The 16378-nt window shown below is 39.0% G+C and overlaps 1 protein-coding gene across 2 annotated transcripts in view; it reads left to right on the forward strand.

Annotated features, from left to right (window-relative positions):
• PRKDC (protein kinase, DNA-activated, catalytic subunit) overlaps positions 1–16378 on the forward strand; it is a 282873-nt gene that overhangs the window by 130221 nt on the left and 136274 nt on the right. For both annotated transcript variants that reach the window (XM_066379091.1, XM_066379092.1), the window contains exon 41: positions 9386–9593. In XM_066379091.1, coding sequence (XP_066235188.1) covers positions 9386–9593 — 208 coding nt within the window. The remainder of the gene's footprint in view (positions 1–9385; positions 9594–16378) is intronic.

Raw genomic sequence — 16378 nt, forward strand, 5'->3', positions numbered from 1 at the left:
CAACCATCTATTAGAACCACCTGAAGACTAACTAAACAGAATTTCTGTCATAAGGATATAAAGAAGAAGCCTTGTCAAAACTAATAGGAAGGAAGGAAATGTGGAACAAGCAGGTTCCACACACATGGAGTGGTAGTTAAGGAATAGGAGAAATAGGTCCTGGCCACGTGGCTCAGTAGATCAAGTGTCCTTCCAGTGTACTGAGGTTGTGGGTTTGATCCCTGGTCAGGGCACATATGAGAAGCAATCAATGAGTGTACAAATAATTGGAGCTACTGAGTGGAACAGTGAGTTGATGCTTCTCTCTTTCTGTCTCTCTTTCTTTCTTTCTCACCCCACTTCCTCCCCCCTCTCAAGTCAATGGAAAATTTTAAAATAAAGAAATGGCAGAGATATCTGCTGTGGAGGTCCCTGCTGAGGCATCAGTGCTGAGGAGTTCCAACAATATCTGGCTGTGAAAACCAGTGGGGATTAAATACGAGAAAGACTATGGACTGTGGGAGACAGAGATGCAGGTCTCAAGGGAACCTTGCAGAGAGTCACTCAGTCACAAATTCACTTGCTATAAACTGTTATGCAGGATCAGGAGCTCAAAAGTGCCAGGAATATATGGGGAAGAATTAAATTGACTTATGTCAGGATAAAGGCTGGAGGGGTAAGGGTAGGGGCAGCTCTTTTCTTTTTTTTTTGTGGAATAGCAAAGGCTTTATTAAGTTCGGGGCAGCTCTTAGGACAGTAGCACTGGCACCATTGTTTCTTTGTAGTGCTATACTTCCACCCAGAAATTTATCTTCTGTAAAGCTACTCTCCCACCCAGCTAGCCCAGTGCAGGAAGGCACTAAATCTCAGCTTTTCATCCACCTGGCTAGCACTGTTCACCCTGCCTTGGTGATTTTCTGAGACCCTGCCCTACCCAAATTACACAACCTGGCTTGAGCTCTTCCAGTGACTCCTTCATAGAAGAACCTACCTGCTTATCCTTCACATGTTCCCTAATTATTTCATTGTCTAAAAACCCCAGATAAGCAGTGGCTGGCACTGGTATGTGTTATATCTCTTGCTAAGTGGCCAAAGCCCAGTACAAGTGGCAAATGGTCTCAACTTGCATTTTACTCCCATCATGTGGCCCCATCCTGGCATAAGCATCAATCAGTCTGGGCCTTGAACGTAGCTTTAGTGAAGTTGCCATAAGCCTGGCACAAGTGACAGCTGGCCTCAACTCACATCATGTTGTCCACCAAAGGGTCAAAGCCCAACACAAGTGGCCACCAACCTGGGTTTGCAGAGTAGCCTTTCATAGCCACCTCTAAGACTGGCAAGGGCAACAACAAACTGCAAATGACTCTGTAACTCCAAACAAGGGGCCTTACACCCAGGTCAAACGTGATTGAACTTGGCCTTCATCAGAGCACCTCCTGTGGGGCTTCATAAGCAATATACACCATAGGCAGCGTCAGACCACACCAGGGTACTCTGTAACCAGCTTCACAAATGATACACCGCACAGGCAGACTTGTTGACACCAGAGCACTGCTAAAGCAATTCCTACTCCATAAGATCAACCCCTGCACAACAGCTCATCTGTTGTCATGATGGTCTTTCTCGCAGTTACCCTGAAGGTCAACTAATGTGCCAACAGCAGTCAAGACTTAATAACAACAAAAGGCAACACAAAATCACATGGTAAACACCTGTGTAGCACCCAGCAGGTGACCAAGGAGACTGTGCCACTGGGTCTCACAAGACAGCTTCTGCATAAGGCTACTTTTTCAACTATAGTATACATAGGAACAATCATAGATTCAACCAAAATGAGAAGACAGATATTTATACCTAATGAAAGAACAGAACAGAACTCTAGAAAAACAATTGAATGAAATGAAGACAAGAAATCTACAAGATGCAGAGTTCAACATACAGGTTATAAGGATGTTCAAAGCATTCAGGGAAAGAATAAATGAACTCGGTAAGAACTTCAGCAAAGAGATAGGAAAAATAAAATGCAGATAGAATACAAAAATAAAACCAGGCAGTGAGGAATACAAACTAAAATGAATGCATTAGAAGGAATCAACAGCAGTTTAGATGAAGCAGAAGATAGAATCAGCAATCTGGAAGACAAAGTAGTGGGAAACATCCAATTGGAACTGCAAAAAGAAGAAAGAATTTGTTTTTTTTAAAAGGCTAGTTTAAGGAACCTCTGGGACAACCAGAAGGAAAAGGAAAAAAGGGTTTGATAACCTCTTTTGAGAAATAATGACTGGCTCTGGCTGGTGGCTCAGTGAATAGAGTATTGGCCTGATGTATGGACATCTCAGGTTCAATTCCTGGTCACGGTACACAGAAAAAGTGATCATCTCTTTCTCCCCGTCCCTCTCCCCCTTCTTTCCCTCTTCCCCTCCTGCAGCCAGTGGCTTGCTTGGTTTGAGCATGTCCCTGGGCACTGGGGATAGCTTTGTTGGAGTGCATCAGCCGCAGGTGCTAAAAATAGCTTGGTACTCAAACATTGGCTCCAGATGGGATTGCCAGGTGGGTCCCAGTCAGCGTGCTTGTGGGTGTCTGCCTCACTATCTCCCCTCCTCTAGCCTAAAAGAAAGAAACAAAAAGAAATAATGACAAAAAATTTCCTAACCTGGTAACAGAAATAGACATACAGGTCTAGGAAGGGTAGAGATTCCCAAACAAGGTGAATGCCAGGAGGCCAACACCAAGACACATCATAATTAAAATGCCAAAAGTTAGAGACAAAGTTCTTAAAAATAGCCAGAGAAATGCAGTTATTTACTTACAAGGGAACTCCCATAAGAATATATGTGGAATTATTAACAGAAACTTTGCAGACCAGAATGGAATGGCACAGAATATTCAAAGTGATGAAAAACAAGGACCTACAATAGAGAATGATCTACCCAGCAAAGCTATTACTTAGAATTGAAGGACAGATAAAGTGTTTCCCAGACAAAAAGCTAAAAAAAATTGCCTTCACTAAACCAACATTACAGGAAATGATAAAGGGACTTTTTAAGGAAGAAAAGATAAAAAACATGAATAAAAGTGTAGAGAAGAAAAGCTTTACTAACAAAGGCAAACAGTGAATCACTGAACTATAAAGCTGTTACAATCTTTAAAAGACAAAAGTAGGAAGACCATGTGTAATTACAATAAACTAAGTTACACATACAAACACACGAAAGAAAATGAAACAGTGAATAGACAAAAACATTGAGGAGTTGAGTAAAAATCGTAGTGATTTTAGAATATGTTCAAAGTTCAGCAACATTGTATTTAAAATAGAATGCTAAAAACAAATGGTATACCTGATGCACTTGGTAATCACAAACTAAAACTTTGTTAAGAGGTAAACGATAAAAAAAGAAATTCAAATGTAACATGATAGTCATCAACATACAAAAGGAAAAAGCAAGAGAAAAAGAAAGGAGCAGAGATGAACTACAAAAGTAATCAGAAAATGAAATGATGATACCTATCAGCAGTACTTTAAATTAACTAAATGTATTTTTTTCCCTAAATATATTAATCAAGAGGTGGCTAAATGGATTAAATAAACATGGCCACCTGACCAGGCTGTGGTGCAGTGGATAAAGTGTCAAACTGGGACGCAGAGGACCCAGGTTTGAAACCCCGAGGTCGCTGGCTTGAGCAGGGGCTAACCAGCTTGAACGTGGGATCATAGACATGACCCCATGGTCGCTGGCTTGAGCCCAGAGGTCTCTGGCTTGAAGCCCAAGGTTGCTGGCTTGAGCCCAAGGTCGCTGGCTTGAGCCCAAGGTCGCTGGCTTAAGCAAGATGTCACTTGCTCTGCTGTAGCACCCTCCTGCCCATCCCCCCCCCGTCAAGACACGTATGAGAAAGCAATCAATGAACAACTATAGAGACTAAAGAGTTGTGATGAAGAATTGATGCTTTTCATCTCTCTCCCTTCCTGCCTGTCTGTCTCTGTCTGTCCCTCTCTCTGTCTTGTCTCTGTCAGAAAAAATAAATAAATAAACACGACCTATTCATGTGCTGCCAATGAGATGCCCACTTCAGATAGAATGATGTAGAATGAAAATAAAGGGACGGGAAAAGTTAATTTATGTAAGTGAAAAAAAAATGCTAGGGTAGCAATTCTTAGACAAAACAGACTTTGTAACAAAGGCTATAACAATTGACTAAAGGACTCTACATAATGATGATAATTAGATCAGTCCAGAAAGATGATATAACTCTTTCAAACATTTGTGGGCCCAACTAAGGAGCACTTAAATATATAAATATTAATGGATATAAAATGAGAGACTGATGATAAGACAATAATGGTAGGGAGTTCCCATTGACATTAATGGACAGGTCATCCAGACAGAAAATCAATAAGGAAGCAGTGGCCTTATGCAACACATTATATCAGATGGGTTTAATTGATATATTAGAGCATTTCACCCCAAAGCAGCAAAAATCCATTCTTCTCAAGAGAACATGGAACATTTTCCAGTATAGACCACATATAAGTCCACACAGCAAGTCTCAGTAAATTTAAGAAGAATATCATATCAAGCAGTGTTTCCAATCACAATGGCATGAAAGTAATTCAGTTAAAAGAAGAAAAATACAAAGAAGTGAAGACTACATAAAATGTTACTAAAGTATGAGTGGTTTAACAATGAGATCAAGGAAGAAATCAAAAGATTTCTTGATACCATTGTAAAGGAATACACAGTGAACCACAGTATGAAGTACTGAGCTAAAACAGTTCTATGATGAAAATGCATAGCAATTCAGACCTACCTCAAGAAATGGGAGTCATGGAAACAACCAAAAAGCCCTACAATTGAAGATTGGATAAAGAAGTTTGGTACATATATACTATGGAATACTACTCAGCCATAAGAAATGATGACATAGGATCATTTACGACATCGTGGATGAATCTTGATAACATTATAATGAGTGAAATAAGTAAATCAGAAAAAACTAAGAACTGTATGATTCCATATATAAGTGGGACACAAAATTGAGACTCATGGACATAGATAGGAGTGCAGTGGTTACCAGGTGGAGGGGAAGGGAGGAGAAGGAGGGGGTGGTAGGAGAGGAGGGGCATAAAGAAAACCAAATGAAGAGTGATGGAGGACGATTTGACTTTGGGTGATGGGTATACAACATAATCGAATGTCAAAATGATTATTTGGAAATATTTTCTCTAAATCTATGTGCTCTAGTTGATCAATGTCACCCTGTTAAAATTAATTGTCTAAATAAAACTTTAAAAAAATGAGAAAAATGTCAAATGAACACTAACCTTACACCTGTAAGAATTGGAAATAGAAGAACAAACGAAGCCTACGGTGAGTAGGAGGAAGTATATAGTAATGATTGGAGCAGAAATATACAAAATAGAGTTTTAAAAAATAATTGAAAAAAAATCAATGAAACCAAGAGCTGATTTTTGAAATGATAAGCAAGATTGATAATCCTATATAACCAGACTCATCAAGATAAAAAGAGAGAGGCCTCAAAAAAGAAATTTAGAAAAGAGAACAAATACTATCACAAATACAGAAGACTATTAGAAAAATACTGTGAACATTTATATGCTAACGCATTGGACAACCTTGAAGAAATCAATCAGTTCCTAAAAACATAAACTTTTTAAGAATGAATCAGGCATCAACAGAAAAATTAAACAGACCAATAACTACTATTGAAATAACTACTAAAGAAATAGAATTGGTAATGAAAAATATTCTCAGCCCTGGCTGGTTGATTCAGCAGTAGAGCATCAGCTCGGCATGTGGAAGTCCTGGATTCGATTCCCAGTCAGGGCACACAGGAGAAGCGCCCATCTGCTTCTCCACCCTTCCTCCTCTCCTTCCTCTCTATCTCTCTCTTCCACTCCTGCAGCCAAGGCTCCACTGGAGCAAACGTTGTTATGGGCACTGAGGATGGCTCCATGGCCTCCACCTCAGGTGCTAGAATGGCTCTGGCAGAGACAGAGCAATGTCCCAGATGGGCAGAGCATTGCCCCCTGGTGGGCATGCAGGGTGGATCTCGTTTGGGCGCATGCAGGAGCCTGTCTGACTGCCTCCCGCTTCTAACTTTGGAAAAATACAAAACAAAATTCTTAATAAACAAAAGTCTTGACCCAGATGGCCCACAAATGAATTTTACTAAACATTCAAAGAACAACTAACAGCTGTTCTCAAACTATTTCCAAAAAATCAAGAGGAAGGAAGACTCCCAACCTTATTTTATAAGGTCAACATTATCTTAATCCTAAAAGCAGATAAAGACCCTACAAAGATTCAGAATTATAGGCTGATATCCCTCATGGCCATACATGCAACAGTCCTATATGACATGTTCAGCATATATTAAAAATATTATACATGATTGAGTGGGGCTTTTTCCTGGAATGCAAAGTTGTTTCAATATCCAAAAATCAGTTAACGTGCCACCACATAAAAATAATGAAGAATAAAAATAACAAGATTATATCAATAGATGCAGAAAAAGCATTTGAAAATTTCAGCACCCAGTTATTAAAAAAACAAAAATGTCTCAGCACAATGGGAATACCGTGAACATGACTTAACATAATAAAAGCCATATATGACAAACACACAGCTAACATCATACTCAATGGAGAAAAAGTAAAAGCGTTACCCTTACAGTAAGGAACAAGACAGGGATTTCCAGGATTACTTAACGTATATCCTGGATAGAATCAGATATTAAGAAATAAATTACATCCAAATTGGAAAGTAAGAAAATACAGTTATCATTATTTGCAGATGATGTACTATTATATATAGGGATCTCTAAAGATTACACCAAAAACTACTAGAATAAATAATCCAAAAATTTGTATGGAACCAATAAAATCTTTGAATAGCCAAAGCAATGTTGACAAAGAAGAACAAAGTTACAGGTATTGTGCTACTTCATATTAAACTATACTACAAGGTTACAGTAATCAAAACAGCATGGGGGTGGGATAAAAGCAAACACAAATCAGTGGAACAAAATCAAAAGCCCAAAAATAAAGCCATGTAATGTGTTCAATAAATAAAAGAAAAAGGAGACAAGAACATGCAATGAGATAAAGACTAATAAATGGTGTTGGGAAAACTGGACAGATACTTGCAAAAACAAAAGTAGGTCATCTTACAACCACATATGAGAAAAAATTTAAAACAGGCAAAAGACAAATCTGAGACTCAAAACCGTAAAACTCCTATAAGAAAACGTAGGCAGTGAAGTCTGACTTTTCTCTAAGCAATTTTTTTTTTCTGCTAAACCTCCTTGGGTCAGGAAAAGAAAAAAAATAAACAAATGAGAGTAAATCAAACTAAAGGTTTTTGCATAGCTAAGCAACCCATCAACAAAACAAAAAGCCTGCTGAAAGGAGAAAGATACTCGCCAGTTGACACATCCAGTAAGAGGTTAGTATCCACAATTTATAAAGAACGCATACAACTCAACACCAAAAAAAAAAGGCCAGAGGACCTGAATGAACGTTTCTCCAAAGAGGACATATACATAGTCAGTAGACATATGAAAAGATGCTAACCATCACTGATCATAAAAGAAATGCAAATTCAAATCGCAGTTATTTCTTTTACACCTGTCAGGATTGCTATGATCAATAAATCATCAAACAGTTGTTGAGTATGTGGAGAAAAGTGAGCCCTGTTGCACTACTGGTGGGAATGCAGATTTTTGCAGCCATTATAGATAACAATATGGAGGTTCCTCAAAAATCTTTTTAAATGGAACTGCCTCCAGTAATTCCATTCTTCAGTATATATTTGAAGAAATCAAAACACTGATTTGAAAGATTGTGCACCCTGATGTTCATAGCAGTGTTATTTACAATAGTCAAGATATGGATGCCACCAAAGTGCTTATCAATAGAATATTAGTGAATTACTTGGCCATTAAAAATAATGAAACATTACCATTTGCAACAACATACATGGACCTGGAGGGGTATTATGGTAAGGAAAATAAGTTAAAGCCCAATACCGTATTGTTTCACTTGTATGTAGACTCAAAAGAGCAAAATAAGTTAACAAAATTGAAATATACTCATAGGTACAGAGAAAAGACTGATGAGGGTTGCCAGATGGGATGGGGGTTGGAGGATTGCATAGAGAGATATAGGGATTAAGAACTACACACACAGGTAGTGTCAAAATTGTCCCAGGGATGTAAAGTTTAGCATAGGGATTATAATCATTAATGTTCTAGTAACTGTATCATGCCAGATGGGTACTTGACATATGATGGACCACATTGTAAAGTATTTGATTGTCTAACCAGTTTGATATTCTGTACCTGAAACCAATAAAAATAATATTAAATGCAGACTAATATTAAAAAAACTTACCTACATCGAGTAGTGTCTGGCAACCTTAAAATTTTATAACTGAATTGCCTTTTGAGTAATATTTTTACCCTGATTCATATCTAACTTCTGAGCATTGGGGTTTTAGAAATAGAAAGGATTTTAATGTTTGCTTAGTCCTAACCTCTTTATTTTTATAGATGATGTAACTAACCCTGAAGTCTTAATCTTCTAGGTCTATAGATAAAGTCTTGTAGGTGATCATTCAAATATTGTATTTCCAACCTTACCAAATAAAGGGCCAGCTGAATATATCTCTGATTAAAAAAATAAGAATGGTACTTCATTACTAGGAAGAGATTAAAATTCTTAAATTATATATAATTCATGGGATTTAGATTCTGTAAATGTGATCACTTTTAGGCCTTAGATTGTTGTAGATGTTCTCTAAGTTTCAGATATGAGAGTTAATGAAAGAATATTCTTCCTAATAACTAAATTTGTCATGAAGATTTCTAGGCATGAGTAAAATAATATGGTTTATGTACAAATGCTTTTTTATTTCATGGTTTGTATATATATAGATATATGCATATATAATTTTTTTTTTTTTACAGAGACAGAGAGATAGAGAGGGATAGACTAGACAGACAGGAACGGAGAGATGAGAAGCATCAATCATAGTTTTTCGTTGTGCTTTGCGACACCTTAGTTGTTCATTGATTGCTTTCTCATCTGTGCCTTGACCGTGGGCCTTCAGCAGACCAAGTAACCCCTTGCTCGAGCCAGCAACCTTGGGTCCAAGCTGGTGAGCTTTTGCTTAAACCAGATAAGCCTGCGCTCAAGCTGGCGACCTCGTGGTCTCAAACCTGGGTCCACGGCATCCTAGTCCAACGCTCTATCCACTGCACCACCGCCTGGTCAGGCCATATATAAAATCTTTAAAGTTATTTTTCTAATTGATAATCATTGGCGTTGCTTTGCTTATATAGTAGGCAAGCATAAATGTTTATATAATTTTCTTCTTTTTTATTTCAGGAGTTCATGTGCCACACAATTCAGCCTTCTGGAGAGTGTATACAAAATGTTCAGGAGGGAAGACCTACCTTCAGGCATCATTCGCCAAGCGTTTGTAGACCGTTCTCTCCTCACTCTGCTGTGGCACTGTAGCCAGGATGCTTTGAGAGAATTTTTTAGCAAAATTGTTGTGGATGCCATTGATACGTTAAAGTCCAGATTTATAAAGGTATCACACCTATTATTAATTATATGTTAATAAGAATCTACGGATCTCCTTGATCATTGTCATTAGGAACTGCCATGTGGTGGCTTCTGGTCAAGATGTTGGCATAGTTAAATGCAGTCTTCACATCTTACCACAACCTCATCAAAATTTCAACTAACCTATAAAACAACCACATTGAGAACTGCCTAAAATCTAGCTGAACGGCAGTACTATAACTAAGGATATATACAATGTTTCCCTCCTTGAGGCTTATAAAAAGGACAGAGACGTGAAACTGGTAGGTCCCACAACCACATGTGCTGGTTAAATATCAGAGAGGATATCTCAGCTCTGGAGGTCACCCCTGAGGAGTGATGGGTCCCAGCCTCACACCAGGCTCCCCAGCCCAAGGTTCCAGTGCCAGAAAAAGATGTCCCATAATTTCTGGCTGAGAAAACCAGCAGAAATTGTAGCAGAGTGAGACAGAGGGCTGCTCTAGTCCCAGGCATTCCTCCTAAAGGGCCTGCACCTGGACTGACTCAGCTCTGAGCTCCAGCATAGGGTCAGCAGCTCAAAAGGATCCTGGAACATAAGGGGAAGAACTGAATTGTCTGGCATCAGAAGAGTTGCTTTGTGGGCAACTTTCTCCTAGACATAAGTGTTGTTCCCTTGCTCAGCCCTCCTTCCACAGAGCTTCAGGCAAGTGCCATATATGAGTTTCCATCTACCTGGCTAACAGTGTTTGCCCAGCCCTGCTGCTTTCCTGAGACCCTTGCCCCACCAAATTTGTGCACCCTACTAAGCTATATTCAGCAGCTTTTCTGTACAAACGGCCTGTCTTGGTCCATGCATTGAACTTTCCTAAAATCTCTCAAGCAACATCTGTCCTTGGCATGCCTTGCACCTCTTGCTAAGTGGCTCTAGGCCCAGCTCTAGTGGCAGCCAGACTTGATTTGCAGTTTGGCCTCTCTATGGTAACTCTTAAGCCCAGCACAACTTGCTGCCATCTGTAGAACACTCTGTAGCTCATGTTGGCTGACCAGAGCAGGGCACAGGTGGTAGCTGACCTTGTCCTGCGCCTCCCAGGCAGACCCAGAACCAGCACACCCATACCCAATGGGCAGCTTCAGATCATGCTGAAGCACATTCAAGGGCAAACTCAGTGAGCACCAGAACTCCACTGAAACGAGTACTGCTTTGTGAGGTCAACCCTGGCACAGCAGATCCTCCAAGGTAGTCGCAGCCAGTCCTAGCAGCCAGTAAGTCTGGGGGTAAATCCCTCCCATTGATTGCCAATAGCAATCAAGGCTCAGCTACAACAGAAGGGAACACAGCTTGGATGACTGGGGAGGCTGTGCCAATTGGCCCTACAACACCTTATGTAGAGGTCACTCTAGGAAGCGTGGGAGGTAGCAGATCTACCTGATACATAGAAACAAACACAGGGAGGCAACCAAAATGAGGGCACAAAGAAACATACCCTAAATGAAAGGCCAGAATGCCACAGAAAAAGAACTAAACAAACAAAAAATTTAGTTTTCTTTGTTGTTGTTTTTTAGGAAGAGATTTTTATTTGGAATGAAAATATAGAGCCCATCCTTCCTCCTCTGAGACGGGGGTAGGGAGATCATCCCTCAGAATATAAGATTGTTTTTGGTACAAAAATCTTCCACAGTAGCAATGACAAAAGCCAGGCAGTGGCTCCAGCCTGGGCCCACAGATGCACAGTTCAAAACACTGGTTGCCTGACCTGTGATGGCACAGTGGATAAAGTGTCGATCTGAAATGCTGAGGTTGCCTGTTTGAAATTCTGGGCTTTCCTAATTAAACACATAAGAGAAGCAACTACTACGAGTTGATGCTTCCTGCTCCTCCCCCTTCTCTTTCTCTCTCTCTCTTTTTCCCTCTCTCTCTTTCCCTCTCTCTTTGCTTCTGTCTTCTCTAAAATCAATAAATAAAATCTTTTTTTAAAAACACTGGTTGGCCTGACCTATGGTGGCACAGTGGATAAAACGTCAACCTGGAATGCTGAGGTTGCTGGTTCGAAACCCTGGGCTTGCCTGGTCAAGGCACATATGGGAGTTGATGCTTCCTGCTCCTCCCCCCCTTTTCTCTCTCACTACTCTCTAAAAAATGGATAAATAAAATTTAAAAACAACAACAAAACACTGGTTATAAGGATGTTCCGTGAACTTAGCTGAAGAGGAGATGTATCTAGGAAGAACTTTAACAAAGAGATAGGAAACATAAAAATGTAGATAGGAAGCATAAAAGAGAACCAGGCTGAAATAAAGAATACACTAATTGAAATGAAGAATGCATTATAGGGAATCAACAGGAGAGTAGATGAAGCAGAGAATCAAATTAGCAATTTGGAAGATAAGGAAACAGAAAATACCCAATCAGAACAACAGAAAGAAAAAAAGAATTTAAAAAAATGAAGATATTTTAAGTACCCTCTGCAGCAACCTGAAGTGTACCAAAATTTGCAGCAAGGGGATGCCAGAAGGAAAAGAGAGAACAAGTAATTGAAAACCTATTTTAAAAATAATAATGGAAATGTTATCTAACCTGGTGAAGAAAATAGACAGACATACAAGTCCAGGAAACACTGTGAGAGTTCCAAATAAGATGAACCCAAAGAGCTCCACCTCAAGACACATCATAATTAACCCTTTGAGAAGTGAGTTTTTTTCATGCTTGCTGACTCCCAGGAGTGAGTTTTTTCAAAAAATGAAATTAGTTCTATTTACAGTTTTATTAACTTAAAATCATGTTTGATTGATAACCAATTTATGGGAACAAGAAGAACACACATTTGCCTTTTTTTAATGTTGCCTTACACATTTTTTAAATAAATCAGTCGTACTCTGGATGGTCAGGAGGCATGAGGATGTACGTGAATGTTGGTACTACTCAAAGGGTTAAAATGCCAAGGGTTAAAGACAAAGAATCTTAAAAGCAGCGGGAGAAAAGTTAGTTAACTACAAAGGAACTCTCATAAGACTGTCAGCTATTTTCTCAACAGAAACTGTGCAGACCAGAGGAGATTGGCACAAAATCTTCAAAGTGATGAAAAGCAGGGACCTACAACCAAGACAGCTGTACCCAGCAAAGCTATCATGTAGAATCAAAGGGCAGAGTAAATAAAAGCTCCTCAGACAATGAAAAGCTAGAATTTATACAACCAAACCAGTATACCAGAAATATTATAGGGTTCTGAAAGAGAAAGAGAAGCAGAATATGAATAATAAAATGGCAATAAATACACATCTGTCAACAATTACTTTAAATGCAGATGAACTAAATGCTTCAATCAGTGATCTACAGAGGCTGAGTGGATAACAAATCAGACCTTTACGTATGCTGTCTACAAGAGACATCAGATTGCAAAACACAGACCAAAAGTAATGGGATGGAAAAGAAATATTACATAAAAATGGAAATGAACATAAAATTGGATTAACAATACCAAACAAAAGACTTTTAAACAAATGCTATAATGAGACCAAAAAAAAAGGATGGAGCAGCTCTACTTCTGGGTTTTTAATCCGAAGAAACTCAGAACACTGAATTGAAAAGACCAGTAATGCATCTCTATGTTCCTTGAAGCATTATTTACAATAGCCAAGATATGGAAGTAACCTAAGAGTCCATAGATAAGTGAATGGATTAAAAAAAGAAAGTGGTGCATATACAATGGAATTTGAGCCATAAAAAAGAAAGAAATCTTGCCATTTTCAACAATAAGGATAGACTTAGAGAGTATGTTGAGTGAAATAAGTCAACAGGGGAAAAAATAATACCATACAATTTCACTTTTGTGTGGAATCTAAAAAAATTAATAGAATAAGCAGACCAGAAACAGACTCATAAATACAGAGTTAAGGGATGGATATAAAAAGTGATGGAATTAAGAAGTACAAATGTTGTTAGATAGGAACTAGATTTACTTGGATGGTCATTTCGTAAGTTAAATAAATATTTAATCACTAGATTGTACACCTAGAACTAAAATATTTTATGTCAACTCTAATTTAAAAATAACTTTTTTTTACACCCTGGCCGGTTGGCTCAGTGGTAGAGCGTCAACCTGGTGTGCAGGAGTCCTGGGTTCGATTCCCAGCCAGGGCACACAGGAGAAGCGCCCATCTGCTTCTCCACCCCTCCCCCTCTCCTTCCTCTCTGTCTCTCTCTTCACCTCCCACAGCCAAGGCTCCATTGGAGCAAAGTTGGCCCAGGCACTGAGGATGGCTCTGTGGCCTCTGCCTCAGGTGCTAGAGTGGCTCTGGTTGCAACAGAGCGACGCCCCAGATGGGCAGAGCATCGCCCCCTGGTGGGCATGCCGGGTGGATCCCGGTCGGGCGCATGCGGGAGTCTGTCTGACTGCCTCCCCGTTTCCAACTTCAGAAAAATACACACACACACACACACACACACACAATACATATATATATATATATATATATATATATATAGTGAATAAATAAAAATCTAAAAAAAAATAAATAAAAATAACTTTTTTTTTTAAATAGAAAAAAGAACTATGTGTTTTGTTTTGTCAAGGGGTTCTATTTTTCAGGGAGCATTACCTCCACATTTAGATAACAGTCTGTGGTTACATGGAATCTGTATTAGTCTCTGAATCTACTATAACAAATTACCACAAACATGGTTTAGAATAAAAAATTTATTATCATAGTTTTGGAGGTCATAAGTCAAAAATCAGTTTCATTGGGCTGAAATCAAAGTGTGGTCAGGGCTGTGCTTTTTTTTAGAAAATGTATTCCTTGCCTCTTCCAGCTTCTGGAGGCTTTCAGCGATATTTGGCTTGTGGCTGTATCACTCCTATCTCTGCCTGTATGATCACATCACCTCCTCTTATCTTGTCTAATCTCTGCCACTTGGGTAATAGCTTTACCTCAGGGTCCTTTACTTAATTTTATCTGTATTACCCTTTTTTGTCATATAAAGTATTCACAGGTTCTAGGGATTAGAAAATGTATATCTTTTAGGGGCTGTTACTGAGCTTAACACTATTTACCTGCTTAAATATTTCTATTTGCAAACTAGGTTTATTCCATTCCAACACTCCCTGCCCCCCAAAGTCTAAACTTATTACAGCATCAACTTTTAAGTGCAAAAATCTCACTTAAATATTATCACCTCAAAGTCAAAAATATCATATAAATCAGGTATGAGTGAGATTCTCGATATGATCACTCTTGGGTCAAAATTCTATTTGTGAACCTGTGAAACTACATACAAAACAATTTGCTTCCATAATATGGTTTTGGGACCAGCATAGGATGATGACGGTTATAAACATTCGTATTCCCAAAACAGAAAATGGAAGTAAGAAAGGAGTTAGTATTCCAGGGAATCTCAGAATTCAGCCAGGCAATTTATATTAGGTTTCAAGACCAGAAATAATGATCTGTGGCCTGATGCTTGCCCTCCAGATTAAAGGCTCCACCCTTAGAGTCACTCTTCTTTCTTGAAGGGTAGCATATGTTTGTTCACAGCTGAGTAGTTTTATCAATGTGTTTCTTGCCTGTAAAATTTTGAGAGTACAGTAGCCTTTTTTCATTTCATCTGGTGGTGTTTCCTCTGGTATAACATTCTCAAAAACCTTTCAGTTCTCTTACATATGTCTGGAGATTTATTCTATTAGATAAGAGTCACCACAGATATTTGCAAGATAATTTTATTTCTGTTCCTGGTCCATGAGTCACATGCTTAATTTTTTCAGCACTAGTCAAAGATTGTCCATAGTCTTCTCACCAGAGCACTTTCCTCACAGTGCATCATCTAATGTTAGCATCTTTTACCACCTGGTTAGGCAGGTAATTTCCCAAAGTATAAAGTTCTGGTTCTTTTTGCTTAACAGTTCTTTCCTCATTATGTCTCTTGTACCTCACTTTTTTTTTTTTGAAAGCATTAAAGAAAGAACCAGATAGCACCTTCAACAAATTTGTTAATCCTCTCAGCTAAATAATCAATTTTATAGTTTATAAATTCTACTTTCTACAGAACTATAGACTAGTATTCAACTAAGTTTTCTGCCACTATATAACAAGGATCTCTTTCACTTGCAAAAATAAGTTTCTAATTTTCCTTTTGAGACCTTACTAGCAGCAAATAAATGTTTGTATTTCTGTCAACAATATGCTTATCATGATTGAGATATTCTCTAAGACAAAATTGGCTTTCTCTCCCATTCTCTTCACTTCTTTTTGAGCCCTTACCATCAATACCTTTAGTTTTGATATTTCTACCAGTAATCTCTATGAGACAGTCTAGGCCTTTTCTGTCATACATAGCCAAATTCGTTTTTTGTTTTTTTTTAATTTTTTAAACTGATTTTAGAGAGAGTGGAGAGAGTAAAAGACGGAGCAGTGGGGCAGTGGGAGGCATCAGCTCGTAGTTGCTTCCCACATGTGCCTTGAACAGGCAAGCCCAGGGCTTCAAACCAGTGACCTCAGCATTTCAGGTCAATGCCCTATCTACTGCATCACCACAGGTCAGGCAGTAAAATTTTTTTTTTTTTTTTTTTTTTTTGTAATTTTCTGAAGTTGGAAATGGGGAGGCAGTCAGACTCCCGCATGTGCCCGACCGGGATCCACCCCGCATGCCCACCAGGGGGCGATGCTCTGCCCATCTGGGGCGTCGCTCTGTTGTGACCAGAGCCATTCTAGCGCCTGAGGCAGAGGCCATAGAGCCATCCTCAGCACCCGGGCCAACTTTGCTCCAATGGAGCCTCGGCTGCAGGAGGAGAAGAGAGAGACAGAGAGGAAGGAGAGGGG

Source organism: Saccopteryx leptura, chromosome 3 (genome assembly GCF_036850995.1).
Source record: "Saccopteryx leptura isolate mSacLep1 chromosome 3, mSacLep1_pri_phased_curated, whole genome shotgun sequence".
NCBI classification, from domain to species: domain Eukaryota; kingdom Metazoa; phylum Chordata; class Mammalia; order Chiroptera; family Emballonuridae; genus Saccopteryx; species Saccopteryx leptura.